Source organism: Sciurus vulgaris (assembly GCF_902686455.1).
Source record: "Sciurus vulgaris genome assembly, chromosome: 5".
Taxonomy (NCBI): Eukaryota; Metazoa; Chordata; class Mammalia; order Rodentia; family Sciuridae; genus Sciurus; species Sciurus vulgaris.
In genome coordinates this window covers 171,829,369-171,847,072 of record NC_136465.1, presented here as the reverse complement: position 1 = coordinate 171,847,072, position 17,704 = coordinate 171,829,369, and the positions used below count along the sequence as shown (strand labels likewise).

The 17,704-nt window shown below is 59.1% G+C and overlaps 1 protein-coding gene across 3 annotated transcripts in view; it reads left to right on the top strand.

Moving 5' to 3' along the window:
• The first annotated feature begins 510 nt into the window (after positions 1 to 510).
• SUN2 (Sad1 and UNC84 domain containing 2) overlaps positions 511 to 17,704 on the top strand; it is a 37,000-nt gene continuing 19,806 nt past the window's right edge. Inside the window, exons 1-18 of one of the 3 annotated variants that reach the window (XM_079140726.1) lie at positions 511 to 765; positions 3,461 to 3,619; positions 4,378 to 4,565; positions 4,702 to 4,839; positions 5,556 to 5,651; positions 5,916 to 6,009; positions 6,895 to 6,965; positions 8,570 to 8,697; positions 10,755 to 11,009; positions 11,580 to 11,657; positions 12,045 to 12,088; positions 12,551 to 12,716; positions 13,033 to 13,254; positions 13,503 to 13,587; positions 13,880 to 13,995; positions 14,094 to 14,261; positions 14,601 to 14,693; positions 16,061 to 17,365. In XM_079140726.1, the coding sequence (XP_078996852.1) occupies positions 3,498 to 3,619; positions 4,378 to 4,565; positions 4,702 to 4,839; positions 5,556 to 5,651; positions 5,916 to 6,009; positions 6,895 to 6,965; positions 8,570 to 8,697; positions 10,755 to 11,009; positions 11,580 to 11,657; positions 12,045 to 12,088; positions 12,551 to 12,716; positions 13,033 to 13,254; positions 13,503 to 13,587; positions 13,880 to 13,995; positions 14,094 to 14,261; positions 14,601 to 14,693; positions 16,061 to 16,174 (2,178 nt within the window). In that variant the 5' untranslated portion in view covers positions 511 to 765; positions 3,461 to 3,497 and the 3' untranslated portion in view covers positions 16,175 to 17,365. Of the gene's footprint in view, positions 789 to 3,460; positions 3,620 to 4,377; positions 4,566 to 4,701; positions 4,840 to 5,555; positions 5,652 to 5,915; positions 6,010 to 6,894; positions 6,966 to 8,569; positions 8,698 to 10,754; positions 11,010 to 11,579; positions 11,658 to 12,044; positions 12,089 to 12,550; positions 12,717 to 13,032; positions 13,255 to 13,502; positions 13,588 to 13,879; positions 13,996 to 14,093; positions 14,262 to 14,600; positions 14,694 to 16,060; positions 17,366 to 17,704 lie in introns of those variants that run through there. The other 2 variants (XM_079140727.1, XM_079140728.1) reach the window with 2 other exon arrangements.

Genomic DNA, 17,704 nt, shown 5'->3' with positions numbered 1-17,704 from the left:
TAGAAATAGCTGGCAGAGCAATTACGCAAGTGGCGGGCATTTAGCAAACCTTCCCTGATGATCTTTATGCAAAACCTACTCTGAGCTAACTGAACGCTACCCCTCAAGGCGGGCTGGGGGCTTCTGCCCCCCGCCATTCCCTTGAGCTATCTTCCCGAGACAGTGCCTCCCCACACCTAACGTCTCTAAGGCCCTGGCATCGCAGACAGGGCGGCGTGCGTGGACTGAGGCGCACTCGGGGAGATTTCAGGCTTTGTGGGCGACCAAACTGCGACTCCGTTGCACAGAGACCGGGTGACCCCAGCGCAGAGCTTGCTTCGGTGGCCCGGGTTGCACCTGCCGGGTGCCTCCCACGCGCGAACTGGAGGGCTGAGCGCGCAGAGCCGCCCGGCCCACGCGGAGGGCGGGGCGAGCCGGGTCCTTTGTGTTCAAACCAGCCAATGGGTGGTAACGGTGGGCGGGGACGGCCGGCGGAGCCTGGCCAATGAGCTTCTGCCTGTCAGCGTTGACTGACGGGCGCACACATACACACTCGGCCACGCGCGCGCCGCCCGGCCCCACTCGCGCAGCGCGGGCCTCCTCCGGCCGCATTGTCCGCCAGCCAGTCCGCTCGGCACCGTCCGGTCCCGCGCCACCGCTGATCTCCCGCCGAAGCCCCGGGCGCCGCCGCTGTCTCGGACGTGCGCGGGGCGCCGCCCGCAAGATCCGGACGCAGGAAGGGGGCGCGCCCAGGCAGCGCGACGGGCCTCGGTCGCCCCCGGCCCGGTACGGAGCAACCGCGGCAGCAGGTAGCCACGGCGGTGGGCCCCCCTCTCCTCGGCCCTGGGCAGGGCCTGACCGCCAGGCCACGGTCGGGTGGCTCCGGCCCGGGCACAGCTGCCAGGCCTGCTTCTTCCTCTCCCGGCCGAGCTGGGCCAGGCTCCAGCCCCCGCCGGGCGCACGCCCCGGGGCCGGTGGGGCAGGGCCGGCCCGGAGCCAAGGCCAGCGCCCTGACTCATCTTCCCCCGCCGGCCCCCGCCCCCAGGGCCCGCCGCCCCACTGGTCAGCCGGGAGGGCGGTGTCTCCGGGCGGGACTTCCCGGGGCAGCCTCCCAGGAGGAGGAGAGCAGAGACCCGGCTGCCCCAAACCGGCCCAGGGCAGTGCCAGACAGGCAGGGTCCAGGGACTGGCAGTTCCCGGCCTGTGACGCCGCCTGTCAGAACTCTGGGAATAGGAGGGAGACCGGTTTTGCTCAGTTCTAAAACAAAAACAAAACAAAACAGCAAGTGCTGGGTGGGGGGGTGACTTAGAGCTGAAGGCCCACAGGGCCACCTTCCCTGTTGATTTCTGCAGGTTGGGCTTGTGGGGAGTGAGAGGACAGTGAGCTCCTGGAGCAACCTGCAGGTCCCTGTGAACATGGAGTGTGAATAGGCAGGGGAGTGAAAACGTCAAGTGCAAGGCATCCAAGATCTAGGTTAAATCTCAAGATCGGATGGTTATTGCCTTTTACATTTGCGCTGTAAAATTGTGAACTGAGAAAAGGATGTAATTCAACTATGAAGTGTGGATGGATGTTTTATTGGAGGGCTTCTTAACTGGTTATGTATGAGGGAGTGTCTATGTTGATATGTTAAAGACTGGAGCTCCTAGAGGCTCACCTCTCCTTTAGCAGGATGCGGTCCTGACCTTTTGATCTTGTGAAATCCAGACTCAATGGTAAACTGGTGTGTGATGCCAGGACATGGCAGGAAAGCCCCAGATAAGAGGCAGTGCCAGGAGCCTGGGAGGTGGAAGCTTGCTTTCAGGTTTTAGCGTGCCCCCTACCCTCCAGTCAGAATGTTAAGGTTCTTGCCAAGTACAGTCTGGGTACTGTATAAACACGGTGCTTTGTTTCTGCCCCTGAGCGGAGGTTTCACCCTGCAGCAGGGCAGGGGTTAAGAGGAGGAGTCCCGGGTGAGCTGTCAGGTGGGGGAGACAATGTGGGGTGGAACTACCTTATAAGGAGTGGAATATGGCCTCGGACCCAGGCCAACTTCCTGCTTTGGCTACTACCAGTTGGTTACTTTACCAACACCAGCCAAAGCCAGGGAGGGTGCCAGATGGGCATCCCTTCTGGGAAAATGCCCATTAGCCCAGACAGGAGGCTACTTGTTTTTCAAAAGAGGAGGTTCTAACTGGACAAACCTGACCTTCTGGTTTACATAGTCAGAGTTAGGGTGTGTGGTTTATGCCCACCATGCGGCCCAGAGAGCTAGCGATTTTGGTGTGGACCAGGAACATCAGAAGTGACGAAATGTCACAAGTACCACAGCCTCTCCAGAAGTTGGGATATTAACAGTTACTTGGTAGTCCTGCCTGCCAAGAGGCTACATTGGAACTTCTCACTTCAATAATCCAAGATTTGGAATTCGGGTGTCCAGAGCTGAGAGGCTCATTAATCATGCTCATGTGGTTGGAAGCTCCCTGGCCACTCTTTCCACTCTGCCCTCCTTTGTCCTTATTATCAGCTTCTGAGCCTTGCTTTCAGCCCCACGTGGCCCATAAACTGGGTGAAGGTAATGCCATCCTGTGGCACCACTTCCCCGTGTCGTTAGTTTGTTAATATTTGTTGTGTAACCAGGCAGTTTACAGCCTGTTCTGAGCATACGTGGGGCTATAGAAGATTCTAGTTGGAAGACACAACACGTTCCTGAAACAACTTGCAAACTTTCTGATGGAGTAGGAAGACCCAGGCCCTGTGACCTGCAGGGTCTGAGCTCAGATCTGGTTCTGTCACTTGTCAGCTGGGTGACCCGGGGCAAGTTACCATCACCTTAGCACCCCAGGTTGGCCCCTTTGTCGGTGGGAGTGATGACAGCCACCTCGCTTGTCCAGGCCACAGATGGTGCGTGTGAGGAACCTGGTGCCTAGTAGGCATCATCGAAGAATCTTAGCACGTCACATCAGGAGGAGGGGCGTGTCATGCCTGCAAGGCAGAGTGGGAGCACTGTCACATGCGGGTGGCTCTACTGGAGTTGCTTTTTGGAGTCAGGATGTAAACAGGGTCCTGAATCAATAGTGCGGCTGTGGGGAAAGGGAAGCCGCCTCTGGAGGGAAGCAGCGCGCTTGAGGCTGACGTGCTCTAGGGAGAGGGCAGCACTGCCTGCGGCTGGACTGGGGCACCAGGGCCTCTAGCACTGGCCGGTGCCTGTGCGGCCCGGTCTGTGCTGTGTGTTGGAGGCTGGGAAAGCCCAATTCTGGTCCGAACGCTGCCTAGCGTCGAGGGAGATAAAGACAAACTGAAAACCAGAAAACCTCGTGGAAGACACACGGCGGCCCCAGGTGGCCCAGTGAGCCCTGAGGGAGGGCACGGCTGCCATCCTGTCTTGGCCACATCACTGGGCCTTTGCCTGAGGCGCAGGGCTGTTCACGGTGGTGAGGCAGTGCCTGTTTCTCCTTCTCCGGGGACAGCCCTGAGCCTCACATGTCCTCTCTTCCCCAAGACTGTCTTCACGGGGAGGGTCCACATCCCCCCTCATCATGTCCCGACGAAGCCAGCGCCTCACTCGCTACTCCCAGGGCGATGACGATGGCAGCAGCAGCAGTGGAGGGAGCTCGGTGACAGGGAGCCAGAGCACCCTGTTTAAAGACAGTCCTCTCAGGTAGGGCGCGAGGGGGCTGCACAGCCCTGACCAGTGCACTGCCCCCAGCAGGCGGCTCTTCCTGCTGCGACCTTCGTGGGGCAGCAGAGGTCTGCCTTCGCCACCCGCTGTGAGGGGTGCTGCAGCCTGCTGCTGGAGAACAGGAAGCGGGGGGAGGCAGCTTCAAGCATGAGCCAGGCCGGAAACCCCAAAACTGCAAGCTGGGCTCACGGAAGCCCTCCGCTGTGGCGGGGTGTGGCAGACTGGCCCCGGGCCCACGCCCACACCCATGTGTCCCACTACCCAGAGGGCCTCAGCAGCTGCCTGGCAGCTCAGGGACAACCACTGCCTGGCTCGACATGAGCCTCGGAGGTGCTGGCTATTTCTAGGAGGCCAGGATGGGTCCTTGGAGGCTTGGGGGCTGTCGATGTTACTAATGCATTAAGAAGCATGGGAAAAAACTTTGACTTTGAAGTTAGAGATCTGAGTTTGAAAACTGGCTCCATTCCTCACTGATGAACTTGCCTATCTCTTGAAATTTAGAGATAACAGGAGCAGAGAAAGTACCTGGGGCTGGGGGTGTGGTGGCTCTGGTAGAGCGCTTGCCTAACACGTATGAGGCCCTGGGTTCCATCCCGGCATTGCCTACAAAGAGAGAGACCAGACAGGAATGGGCTGCCCAGCGGCAAGTCCGACCCAGGGCAGGGGAGGGGCCTGGGCTGTGGCCTCCTTTGGAGTTTCTGGCTGGGCTCACCTCCCTGCTCTCTGCCTCTCCCCAGGACCTTGAAGAGGAAATCCAGCAATATGAAGCGCCTGTCCCCGGCGCCACAGCTGGGCCCCTCTGATGCCCACACCTCCTACTACAGCGAGTCCATGGTCCGGGAATCCTACATCGGCAGTCCCCGGGCGGCATCCCTGGCCAGGAGCGCCCTCCTTGGTGATCACCTGCACAGTGAGCCCTACTGGAGTGAGTGTCCCAAGTCTGCCTCCTCCCTGCACCCCAGGCCCCTCACGTGGGACATGCTTGTTGGGGCACCCCTCTGCCCAGGCCCAACGTGCTGAGGCTCTGGGAGGCCAAGAAGACCCTGTTTCTCCCTGGCCAGGTGGGGACCTCAGGGCAAGGAGAAGGAGAGGCACCGGCGGCACTGAGAGCAGCCAAGTCAACGGGCTGGCAGAGCGCAAGGCCTCTGAGGACTTCCTGGGCTCCTCTTCTGGCTACTCCTCTGAGGACGACTTTGTGGGTAGGTGGGGCCCTGAGGGAAGCCTGGGCAGGGGTCACCCTGAAAGTACGAGAGGGTGTGGGGTGGGGCCTCCCTCCCATGCCCCAGGCTCCCTGGACCTCTGGGGTGGCCAGAGGTGGCCCCTCACCTGCTGGGACTTGCACTTTGTCCCAGCCCACGGTGTGTGAGCAACCCAACGCCAACGGCACTGTTTTGCCATTTCAGCACTTCCGCATGGGCCCTGCACATAGTAGGTGCTTCACAATATTTGTTAGATGCATGAGTGATTCCTTTGTCTAGTTCTGAACAACCAAGTGAGGGACTGTGGGTGAGGAGAGGGTGGCAATCAGAAAGCTTGTGGGGGGGGGCGGAGTCAGGAGCCTCCCCTGCCACCCCTCCCAGGCTTCCCGACCCGGCGAGCCGCGTGTGATGCTCTGGGGATGTGGAGGAGGCATGGCAAGCACAGGGTCAGGTTCACATCCCCACGGGAGGCTCTAAAAGTGCCCAGGAGCTGGGTGTGCTGGTGGCGGCTGTAATCCCAGCCGCTCAGGAAGCTGAGGCAGGAGGATTGTGAGTTCAAAGCCAACCTTCGCAATTTAGTGAGACCCTGACTCTATAAAATATATTTAAAAAGGTCTGGGGATGTGGCTCAAAGGTTAAGCCCCCCCTGGGTTCAATCCCTGGTACCGAAAAAAAAAAGTGCCCAGGAGCTGATTTCCTCCCACCTTCTCCCACAGGCTACTCGGATATGGACCAGCATAGTTCGGGGTCTCGGTTAAGGGGCGCTGTCTCCCGGGCTGGCTCTTTTGTCTGGACCGTGGTCACTTTTCCAGGTGGGTGCGGCTAAGCGTGCTCAGCTCCTTCTGCTCTCTAGAGCAGTGACTTCATATTGAGCGCCAGGCCCAAACAGCGACTGTAGAGTCGCATCAGAGAAAGGTCGTTCTAGATGGGAACCAGGAGCCGCAGGAGGGCAGGAGCAGCACAGAGCAACACGGGGTGCACTGGCGGGGGTGTTGGGGTGGCAGAGGACCACAGACGGGGGAGGACAACGCCCTAAACACTACCTCGAGCCTTAGGCTCAGGAGCCGCCCTTTCAGGCCGGCTCTTCGGACTTCTCTACTGGTGGGTTGGCACAACCTGGTACCGACTGACGACAGCTGCGTCCCTCCTTGATGTCTTCGTGTTAACCAGGTGAGTGAGTCTCCAGCCTTGACCGAGAGCCCTATCCAGCCTGGGTGTGGTGGTAGCTTTTATCCCTGCCAGAGACGGGGTGGGGGGGGGCGCTCAGAGGCAGGAACTGTTCCTTAAATGAGAGCCCTTCAGGATAAGACTGGGAAACACAGGTTCTCATATCTGTTGGGACTCGTCCTACTACACGCCAACCAGCCCAGCCACTTCTGAGTCTCTGAGAAGCCTTCTGCGGGTTACGCCTGAGGCTCTAGCCCAGCCTCCAGGGAGAGTCTGGCTTCCTTCCCTCTGGGCCTGTGACAGTCCAGACGAGTTTGCCCGCTTGTGTTCGGAAGCCACAAAGAGATGCTGCCTGAGGATGCTGTGGGCTGTCCCTCAAGTTCCCAAACCAGCAGGACCAGGGTTTGGGGACTTGTACCCCTGGGAAGAGGAAAGAGAATTGGACCAGAGTCAGGATCCTTCTGTCCATGATCAGGTCAGGGCTGGCAACCAGCGTTTCCAAGAAAAGGGGCAAGGGCTGGTCCACGTCACCAAGGAAGTTTCCTTATTCAAGAAGAAAATGTTTTTTGTATAGGGAGTTATGTATTTTTTCTAGATTTGCTTGCTTACAGCATCTCTCTTTATAAAAATGTTTAGATGTTTCAAAGACCACACTATTTATTGTCAGAAATATCCATAAGATTCACAGAGTCAAAATTGTCCTCATTACTCCATGACCAGCAGATAAGACTCTGGTGTCCTGTCTGGCCCCGGCCTGTGAGCAGCTTACGGGTTGCTCACCTCAACCCTAGTTCAGGATTCGGAAAAAGTCTCCAGGGGCTCCCTGGAGTGCCCCGAGGCCCAGAGCCCTCCTCATGCCTGCCTTCCTGTCCGCCCCCCACTGCCCAGGCGCTTCTCCTCCCTGAAGACATTCCTCTGGTTCCTCCTCCTGCTGCTGCTCCTGACAGGCCTGACCTATGGTGAGTCAGGGGTGGGAAGCACCAGAGTGGCGGGGCAGCATGGCAGATGCTGGGCTGGCCATCCAGCATACCATGCAGGGACTGGGGCAGAGCTCTGGGCCTGAGACGCTTCTCACTTGTCCTCCAGCATGTCCTCCCCAGACCACTGCTGCCCCTTCTTGGGGTGTCCCAGGGCAAAGGGAGGAGGCCCCATCTACTGCTCTTGCCCTAAATTGGGACAGCCACATGGAAGTTCAGGGTGCCTCGAGGACGTCCTCTGTGCCAGCCTTGGCAGAACATACCCCAGGCCAGCTGCGTCTGGGCACAGTGGGAACTCTGGTGCTATTATTAGTAGCAGTCATTTTCCTCCCTTCCAAGTTAGGTCCTAGTCTGTGCAAGCACATCGTCTCCACAAGAGCAGGTCGAGGCTTCAGCTGTTCTTAAGGTGGAAACAGAGCAGCAGGAGGAAGGGGTGCTGTCACTCAGTCACTGACCAGCTGCTCTGCTGCCTTGGGCACAGGGCTGTCCCGTTCACATTTGCATTTTGTGTTGACAATTTTACCTGAGTTTCCTGACTACTGTGAGTTACCTCTGTGTCCAAGACTCACTTTTAATGGCTGTGTCAACTTATAATTATTTTTTAGAGTTGGTTGTATAGGATTAGCGTCTATTCAACTTGGATTTCTTTTATTAACAACAGGCAGGACATTTTTCCAAAATTTTGGTTTCTTTTTGTTTCCTGTTGCAAGGACAGCTTGTTCATATCCACTGGAAACTGGGCATTACCCTAAAAATCATGATGGTCCTTTATCATTGCATAGCACTTTCCCCAGAGGACATTTCCCAGACACCATCTCAGACTAATTTGAGCTTCCCCGTCACCTTGTGGGGTCCCACCCAGGTCACGTGGAGATGCAGGTGGAGAGCGGCTCGTGTCCGAGTTAGGCTTGTCCACTTGGGGCTCGCAGCCCTGCAATCGTGTGCTTCCCCTTCAGCCGCTCAGGGCTGGTGACTGAGCTGTGGCGTGGAGCTGACTGGGACAGAGACTCCGCAGCCAGCCTGGCTTTTTCAAGCTCACACGCGCCCTCCTCTTCCTCCCACGTTCTCTCTCGCGCACAGCATCAACAGTCAACCCATCCCAAAGGGGTGACCCCAAATCAAGGCAGGTGTCTCTGTGCTGCAGCACTGTGCTCTGCCTCTGGTCCGCCTGCAGCCTGTCCAGAGCAGCTGCCGCCTCTGTCCTTCTAGTGCAGTGATGCTCAGCCCGACAGCCCAGCCACCTGCGGAGCTTCACTCCCCCTGGAGGGCACAGCCAGGCGCAGGGGGTTGAGAGACTCCAGGTGGTTGGTTGCTTTGTTCAGGCCCAAAACCACATGAGGCTCCACCCCTGGATCATCCCTAACCGAGCAGAGCCAATTCGAGTCTTGCCATAGAGCAAGCCAGGAAGGGCCTCTGAGGAGGCCATGAGGATGAGCTTGCTGAGGCTCCAGGAGGAAGTGCTGCCTCTGGCAGAGCAGGGCTTCCTCGAGTGACACAGGCCACTGTGCCCAAGATCAGGCTGCCAGCCCCTCTGGGCGTGCCTTTGCTGCTGGCCCCAGTCAGGTAACCGCCTCACCCTGTGCCAGGTGCTTGGTATTTCTACCCCTACGGACTGCAGACCTTCCACCCTGCTGTGGTTTCCTGGTGGGCGGCGAAGGACAGCAGGAGGCAGTCTGAGGTGTGGGACTCCAGAGGCTCTTCCCCGCAGTTCCAGGTGAGCTGAGGGCTGCGGCCCACCTCCCCCTCCCCCGCCTCTGCAATTGACCTCCCGCCCTATGCCTGGTGGTTCTCTGGCTCTGCTGTCCTGACACGCCTTTCCCTGCTGTCCGGGTGCAGGTGTTAGTGTGAGGCGGCCTGCACTCACTGTGACTCAAAAGTGTCCAAAATGTAGGTGCAGCCTAAGGACAGAAAGCAGAAGGAAAAGGAACCAACAAATTGCCCTCTGCTCTGATCCTTTTCCATACGATGCCACTGTATTGCCTGAGCAAAGGGACATCAACTGACGCTCCAGCCGCAGACTGGCTGGCCCAGGCCCTTGCAGGGAAGGCCATCCGCCTGTACCTTGGTCCCCTAGCTGGCTGGCCCAGGCTTGCTCTCGCAGTAGCAGGCAGGATTCCTGGCCAGACTGCTGGGACCTGTCAGAAGCAGCACGCTGTCCCTTTGATTCTTGTGGTGAAGCAGAGCTCAGGGACAGTCTAGATTCAAGGAGGAGACAGAAGAGGAAGACCTCTCAAGGGGAGAAGCTGCAGGGTCACGCTGTAGAGGGTAGACACAGGGATGAGTGAGGGTTGGTGGTCAGTTTTATAATCTGCCAGTGTACAAAGATGGATGGAGCCCAGGCTGTGTCCCCAAGTAGTCTGCTGTCAGTTAGGGGGACAGGTGGACAGCCAGCCAGAATGTGGTATGAGCATAGGTCACTTAAGATTCTTTATCCCCATTGGTTGCTCTGGTACCTGCCCACAACCCCAGTGTTGGGAGGCTGAGGCAGGAGGATCCCAAGTTTGAGTTCAGCCTGGGCAACAATGAGAGCTTATCTCAAATTAAAAAGGGACTGAGGCTGTAACTCAGTAGTTCAGTGCCCAGGTTCATTTTTAGTACCAAAACAAAACAAAACAACGTAATGCCCTAATTATAGTTACTTGAGCTTTGCTTACACCTTGCTGAATTTATTGCAATACCACATTTTTAATCATATATGTCCATGGATATTACTTTTCTGAACATTACTTTTTCTGAACTTATTAATTTATAAAATTATCACATATTCTGTCATCTACCGCTTCCTTTTTAATCATTGAAGATCATCTTTTCTGTAAAAGTGGGAAGTGAAGTGTGACCACAGTGTCACCTCTGCTTATATTTGAATAAGGATAGCAGTGACGGGTGGCTGGCTGGGGAGCGAGGGCGGGGCGGGGCGGGGCTGGGGAGCGAGGGCGGGGTGAGGGAGCAGGGCGGGGCGGGGGTGGGGAGCGAGGGCGGGGCGGGGCGGGGCTGGGGAGCGAGGGCGGGGCGAGGGAGCAGGGCGGGGGCGGGGGTGGGGAGCAGGGCGGGGCGGGGCGGGGCGGGGCAGGCAGAGCTGGGCGGGTGGGGAATAGCTGTTGTTGATTCGTTGAACCGTGTAATTGTGCTACTACCTGAGGTAGAACTTCTAAAACCCAGAATCCCTTCCACTGGTCTGTCAGCCCATTGCCCTTTAACTGATGGTTGACAGTTTGCATTTCATAATTTCTCGGCAAAGATTTTGTTATGACAACAAGATCCTCAAAATTTGTGACATTATCAAATGTCACTCTCCGGTCCAAATGACCGTTACTCTGCCTTCTCTGTGGGGCACCCAGCTGGAGAGGAGAGGGGAGGGCTTTCTCCCTAGTAGCTGTGGAGGGGCGAGAGCTGTGGACAGCCAACAGCTGGAACTCTAAATGCCCAGCTCACAAGTCCAGCACACCCGAGTGGAGGGGACAGGGGGGTGGGCCTGGCAGGTTGATCAGGCCTCCCCACCCACCCCCACCCACCGCAGCTTCCCACCCTTTCTCCAGCCCTCTCCCTGCCCCCTGCCCTTCTTTGGGCTCGGGCTCCTGCGGCTTGCCCTGGGGCCCACCCTGGAGCCTGCCTTGGGGCCCCAGGCCCTCCTACATGGGCATCTCCCTGGGCTGCTCCTGCCTGGGCCCAGCCTGAGCTCATCACGGGGTTCCCGGGGTGTCCTCCCTCTGCTGGTGCGCAGAGGTGTGCGCACCTGGGTCCCTCACCCTGCGCCTCCCTCTGCCCCCGCAGGCTGAGCAGCGCGTCCTGTCCCAGGTGCACTCCCTGGAGCGGCGCCTGGAAGCTCTTGCTGCTGAGTTTTCCTCCAACTGGCAGAAGGAGGCCATAAGGCTGGAGCGCCTGGAGCTGCGGCAGGGGACTGCTGGCCAGGGGGGCAGCAGTGGCCTGAGCCAGGAGGATACCCTGGCACTCCTGGAGGGGCTGGTGAGCCGCCGGGAGGCTGCCCTGAAGGAGGACATCCGCAGGGATACGGCCTCTCTCGTCCAGGTGGGGGAGCAGAGCTCCCTGGGGCGGGAGCTGGGTGACACCCTGGGAGCTCAGGACCGTGGCGCGTGGGCTGGAGGGGACCCTGCAGGGTGTGAGGGAAGCGGTGGTGTATCCATGGGGTCAGACAGCTCTGCTGCTGTCTCCCTAAGCCCCAGTCTCCTCCTTAAAGTAGAAACTGTCCTGGTGGCACCAGCTCCTGGGGAAGCACCTGGGCAACCTAGCACCACCCTGTCCCTAAGTAAAGAATTAAAAAGGCTGGGGGTGAGCTCCAGGTAGAGCACCCCTGGGTCCCATTCTAGGACAGCAAAGCATGTTTTTAAAAATCGTTTTAAAGAGAAAAATGGAGATGCCTCCTCCGGCCTCCCCCAGGCTATGAGGCCCATGGGCGTGGCGTGCCCTGGAGATCAGGCGGGACTCTTGCCTGTTTCACAGAAGCACTGTGGCCTAAGGCCAAGAGCCGAAGCCCGGGAATCACAGCCCTGGTTCGAATCCCAGTTAGAGCACCTCCTAGTGGCAAGTGCCCCTCCAGCGCAGCTGTCAAATCTTCAGTCCTCCCCTCGTGTCTGACAGGAAGAACTGGCCACTCTGAGGGCAGAACATCACCAAGACTCAGAAGACCTCTTCAGGAAGATCGTCCAGGCCTCCCAGGTTGGTGGGCCAGGGGCATGAGGGCCCGTGCTGGTCCTGACCCAGTCCCACAACTGCTCTTGGACGGAAAGATGCTTGGGGCTTCCGGTCCTTGCAGGGAAACTGCCAGGAGTGGATGAGGAGTGTGGTGTCCCGCCTTCTGTGTGAGCCGGGACAAGGACGGCTGTCACGCTGGGTGTGCGCGTGCTGAGTGAATGGGGACGTGGAAGTAAGAGTCCTCTGGACGTGGGGCAAGACTCAGGAAGACTTTGGCCAAGTGGCCACTGACCTTTGCTGCCAGGAAACCTGGGGCAGGAATGTGTCAAGCAGGCCCAGTGGAGACAGGTGCTCCTCCAGAGGTGGTCTCTCCGAGGCCCTGGTTCTCATGTCCTTTCTTCCCGCTCTCAGGAGTCGGAGGCTCACATCCAGCAGCTGAAGTCAGAGTGGCAAAGGTAATGCCCCAAGCCATCGGCCATCACTCACAGCCCGCTCCCCTCCCCCTCCAGCCCCAGGCAGGCCTGGGCCACAGGGCCTAGAGTAGAGTCCTGACCATGTGCCCAAGCAGGGAGGGTGGCTGAGACCCGGGTTAGGACCCCTGTGTGCAGACTGCCTGAAGTGCAAAGGTCAGTAGGGGCTGCTGACGGCGGGAGGTGGGCCCCGCAGCAGGACTGGTGTGTGAGCTGCCTGCAGACAGCGTCTCTGTGGTCGCCTCGTGCTGGCCGCCTCCTCCCAGCCCACAGTCCAGAGCAGGCGAGGCCAGAGGCTGCATCAGAGGGGCAGGGACAGGGACACCAGCCCTCTGGCTTCTGGGCTGTCCTACAAACCACTCTGAGAGCAGGCCCTGCGTGGTGGCTACCGCTGTATGACAGAAGCCAACCAGGGACTCCTCTTTCTTCCTGTCCCTCTGGGACTAGGATGACCCGGGAGGCCTTCCAGGAGATCTCTGTGAAGGAGCTGGGGCGGCTGGAGGCCCAGCTGGCCATCCTGAGACAGGAGCTGGCAGCTCTGAGCCTGAGGCAGAGCACGGTGGCCGACGAAGTGGGCCTGCTGCCCCAGAAGATTCAGGCTGTGCGCGACGACGTGAGTGGGAGCTGACCCAGGCCCGCCAAACACCCTTCCCCCAGGTCCACCCGCTCTGGGCTCTGTACGCAGGAGCCTCTTGTCCTCCGCCCGTCATTCCCAGGGTGCCATTGCAGAGCTGGACGCGGCCTGCCATGGCAGGAGTGCCGCTTCTCCTGGGCGCCGGGGCGGCCGTCATCCACCAGCCTTTCCTCCCAGGGCCTCCCTCACTCCCAGCCCTGCTCCCAGCTGACTTCCACCCTGTCCCGCCTGGTCTGGCCACAGCAGCCTCTGCTACTCCTACAAGCCTCCCAGTGACACCATCTCTGGTCCCTAGGTGGAATCTCAGTTCCCCGCCTGGGTCAGTCAGTTCCTTCTCCGGGGCGGAGGTGCCCGCGCTGGGCTCCTCCAGACAGAGGAGATGCAGGCTCAGCTGCGGGAGCTGGAGAGCAAGATCCTCACGCACGTGGCGGAGTCGCAGGGCAAGTCGGCGCGGGAGGCCGTGGCCTCCCTGGGACTGACGCTGCAGAAGGAAGGCGTGGTCGGGGTCACTGAGGAGGTAAGCGGCCAGTGCCCCACAGACACACTGCTGTCCCCCATCAGGAGCTGGAGCCCTGGACAGTGTCACCCTGCCAGCTCCTCCTACTTCCAGGACATGAGTGGCATTAAGGAGGCCTTGACATTTGCTTTGGGCCCTGTGTGGGTGGGTACAAGCCAGTGGGGTCCGTCCACAGTGCCCAGCCCATGGCTGTAGGGCCCAGTGGGCGCGCCTGCCTCCCGGGGTGACCGTGCCGGGCCGTCCTTCAGCAGGTGCACCGGATCGTGAAGCAGGCCCTGCAGCGCTACAGCGAAGACCGCATCGGGATGGTGGACTACGCCCTGGAGTCGGGAGGTGCGTGCACCACCTTCCCCTGTGCCTCGTCACGGTCCCCCCACGATGGCTGGGCCCCTGGCAGGGCTTGAAATCAGCACACATCACCCAAGAGACTCATCACCAGGGCAGGGATGGCACAGCCCTCCCTGGGCCTGGGCGCCTGCGCTCTGTCCCCCGTGAGGGGACAGGCAGTGGCAGTCCTCCTCTGGCTGCTCCAGTCTTGGTGCCCGGGCTCCTGTGCCTGGCTCCTGAGCCGGTCGTCGGGCTCTGCTCCCTGCAGACACCCACCTGTCCTCCTTTCCCGCATCAGGGGCCAGCGTGATCAGCACCCGGTGTTCTGAGACCTACGAGACCAAGACGGCCCTCCTCAGCCTCTTTGGCATCCCCCTGTGGTACCACTCCCAGTCGCCCCGGGTCATCCTTCAGGTGGGCAGCGACGGCCTTGGCGCACACTGGGGTGCGGCCCCTCCCCTGGGCAGCCAGACTGACTCAGGGTGTACTGACTTATCTCCTTGCCTCTCCAGCCAGACGTGCACCCAGGAAACTGCTGGGCCTTCCAGGGGCCCCAGGGCTTTGCCGTGGTCCGCCTCTCTGCCCGCATCCGCCCCACAGCCGTTACCTTAGAGCACGTGCCCAAGGCACTGTCACCCAACAGCACCATCTCCAGTGCCCCCAGGGACTTTGCCATCTTCGTGAGTATAAACCTGTGTGGGGCTGGAAGGGCTTAGGAGTGTCCTGTGGGTCTCTGCTGAGATTCAAGCGGGGGTCGCTGGCTGGGAGGAAGGGAGTGGATTTGGAAGAGGGGGAGTCAGGTGAGGGGTGGTACTTCAGTCCCAGTCATCTCAGGCTCCAAAGGAAGAAGCCACAGCATGTGGTCATAAGCGATCATCGTTGGTCACAGAGAAGCCCTGTGGTAGCCATTTCCAGTGTTCAGACCCCCATAGTCCCTGGAGGATCCTGCCTGATCCACAGGGTGGGAGTGAGTCACACTGTCACCCTGCCTCTCCCTGCATCCCTTCACACTCTTGTAGGGGTTTGACGAAGACCTGCAGCAGGAGGGGACACTTCTGGGCACTTTCACCTATGACCAGGACGGGGAGCCAATTCAGACCTTCTACTTCCAGGTACAGACTCGCATGCTAGTGGGGCAGCAGATGCTTCCCTGGCACTGCCAGTCCCAGGGTTCGGGGAGAGAGGCAGTCTCTGCCCTGCCCTCCTCAGCTCAAGGAAGCCCAAGTGGAGAAGACCCATTTTGTAGATGGCCTAGGAGAGTATCCCTTCCAGGAGGGCAGGTCAGGGAAGCTTCCTGAAACAGGGCACTAAAAAGGCCAAGTTTTCTGAAAGAAGGGTTGGGGTTGCCAGGAAATACAACTGTGAAGGGTATTCTAGGAGACAGCAGGCATGGCTGGGCTCAGGCACTACCTGTGGCTCGAACTGGAGTGGGCATCTGATCTCCTAGGACCCTTAGGAACAGGCTCCAGGCTCCGCCCCAGCAGTCTGATTTCTTAGGGCTGCTGGGGCCCAGGAACCTGGGTCAAGCACACCATCCAGGTGAATTCAAGAACAGGGAGGAATTGGGTGGGTGAGGGATTGTGAGAGGTGGAGAGGGGTCAGTGGCAGGAAGGGCCTTGGAGAGGCACTCAGGCAGGGATGGGTGGGGCTGGCATTGACATATTGTAGGTAATAGTATGATGGGCATTTTGATTAAAGTCTAAATGGTGACTCCAAGGAGGGCAAACCTGGAGCCAGGGAGCCAGGGAGGCGGTGGCAGGGGAGCACCAGAACTGATCAGGTATAGAGTGTGGGGGTGAGGACCAGGCCATTAGGAGGACCCAAGCTCAGGCTGGGGAGAGCAGGGGACAGAGGCAGAGAAGGGTCAGTTTACAGGCTTCCAGCATGGGGTCTGGGAGCTGGTGCCCAGAGTGGGAATGGGTTTGCTGGGCACTAGATGTGAGAACGCTGTCCTCTGTTCGGGGACGATGATGGAGTCTTTGCTGGGCTTCTCAGGCAGGGTGCAGCAGGAGAGTAGAGGGTGGGCACAAGGGTGCCACACCTGTGGCACCAGGCATGCGAGAGGTGCTGCAAACCCTGCCTCAAACACTGGCTTTTGAGCACAGACGACAGGCTGATGGGTGTGCACCAGGGCCTCGTGCAGGGACTCTGCCTGCTGATAAAATGACAAAGCAACTGCAGGTGAACTCATCCAGCTCTTGAATGAACTGTGCTGGTCCTCAGAACAGGGCTTAGTGCAGACTCTCGTGGGTCAGTTGGTGGCCAATGTAGGAACCCTGTAGCCACAGGGTCCCTTGGCCCTTGGGCTGCAAACTGTTCCAGGAGGCTGGAGACAGGCACATTTGAAGCCCAGTTCCCTTCAGAGACCCGGGGGAGAGGAGGGATCTCTGGCCTGGGAGTGATCATCTCTCCCTCCCTCCCTCTGTCAGTGAGGTCCCAGTGGACTCTGTGACACTGTTAACCCTTCTTCCCTACCCAGGTGGCTAAGATGGCCACATACCAGGTGGTGGAGCTGCGGATCCTGACCAACTGGGGCCATCCCGAGTACACCTGCATCTACCGCTTCCGGGTGCACGGGGAGCCTGCCCACTAGCCTCTGAAACTTTCGTGCCTGCTGCCAGCCTCTGGGAGGCCAGCCCCTCCCAGCATGTACCCCTACTCCAGGAGCGGGCGTGTAGCACCCCGCCACCAACCCACAAGCTTGACCAGCGAGCTCTGACTTCCAGGAGCAAGAAAGAAGAGCCTCGGCCCTGGGGAGATGAGAATGTGCAGGGTTTTTGCCAAGTAGCGGTAGCCCATGGTGGTCAGCAGGTTCCAGCGCTCTCTGCACCCTTCCTCCCCAAATTGGGCTGGCGCCATGGGGTGTACATATGTAGCATACCAGGGGGACAGGGAGGCGGGAGGCAGGGCCACTGACCCAGGGAGCCAGCTCCTGTGGAAGCCCGTGGGTAAAGCAGATGGGAAGTGATGGTGGGCCCACCCCACCAGTGGGGAGGGTGCCCAGGCACTCTGCTGCGCTCTACCTGCAAGGCTAGGGTCCCGGCTTGGCCTGTTTTATCCTAAGTAGAGGTGGGCCACGGGGCTGCCTATGCCCCCGGGAGACAGCCCCTGTGAGCCCCTGACGGCTGCTGCCCATGCCAGCCTGTAGGAGTCCCCTGTGCTGGGTGACCACAGCTCTTTCTCTCCTGGTGCCAGGGCAAGAGCTCGCTCTGCACCCCATTCCTGCTAGGGCCTGCCTGTGTCCCACAGCAAGCTTTCCACATTCCCCCAGGCTGCAGGGGACCTAGGTCTGCCTTTGGGGCCATGAGCATTTGGGGTTACCTAGAAGGGAGGGGAACAGGGGACCTCCTTGTCCAGTGGTAATGACCATAACAGTGCCATTCAGGGTGTCAGGTGGGAGGAGGGCTATCTGCACTGAGGAGGGGGGCTTTTAGACCCATAGGCCCTGCTGTATATATTTTTCAAAGTCCGTTTTTTTAATTGAAAAGCTAAGGGCTTGATTCCTAGCCCCGTTCTGTGGGGCGCTAGGTGGTTCTCAGAAGGGCTTGGTCCTGGTCTGTGGGAAGCGGGCAGGCAGGTGCCCCGCGTGACAGGGCTGGGCCTGACTTGGCTCTGTGGCTTGGGTGAAGATGAGGTGGTGGCCCCTGCACAGCCCTGCCCCTGCCTGAGACAACCAAGTCTTGTTCTGTGCTCTCCTGTCACAAATGCTGCACTGTTGGTTCTTAATTTTTTTATCTTCAGATTCTAATTTATGCCTATGCAAAAAATAAAAGGATGCCCAGGATCAGCATAACGTGGTTTCTCTCTGGCCCCCACACAGGCAGCTGCTCTTGGGGACGTGGGGGAGTGTATTCTTAGTCAAACCAATGTCCCCGAAAGCTTATTCCTGAAGTTTAGAAACCTGGGACATTTGGTTAAAACCCAGTTGTGACAGGGTTGGGACACAGGCACGATCCACTCCAGGGTTTCTGGTCTCAAGGGCTGTCGGGAGGAAATGAAATGGCTTCATGAGCTCTCACTAATACCCCATGCAGAAAAGGCCTTTCCCATCTCTGTCCTACTGGGACACACTCCTGCTACTTCACCTCTATGGTGTCAATGAGCCAGATGCCAGATGGACCTG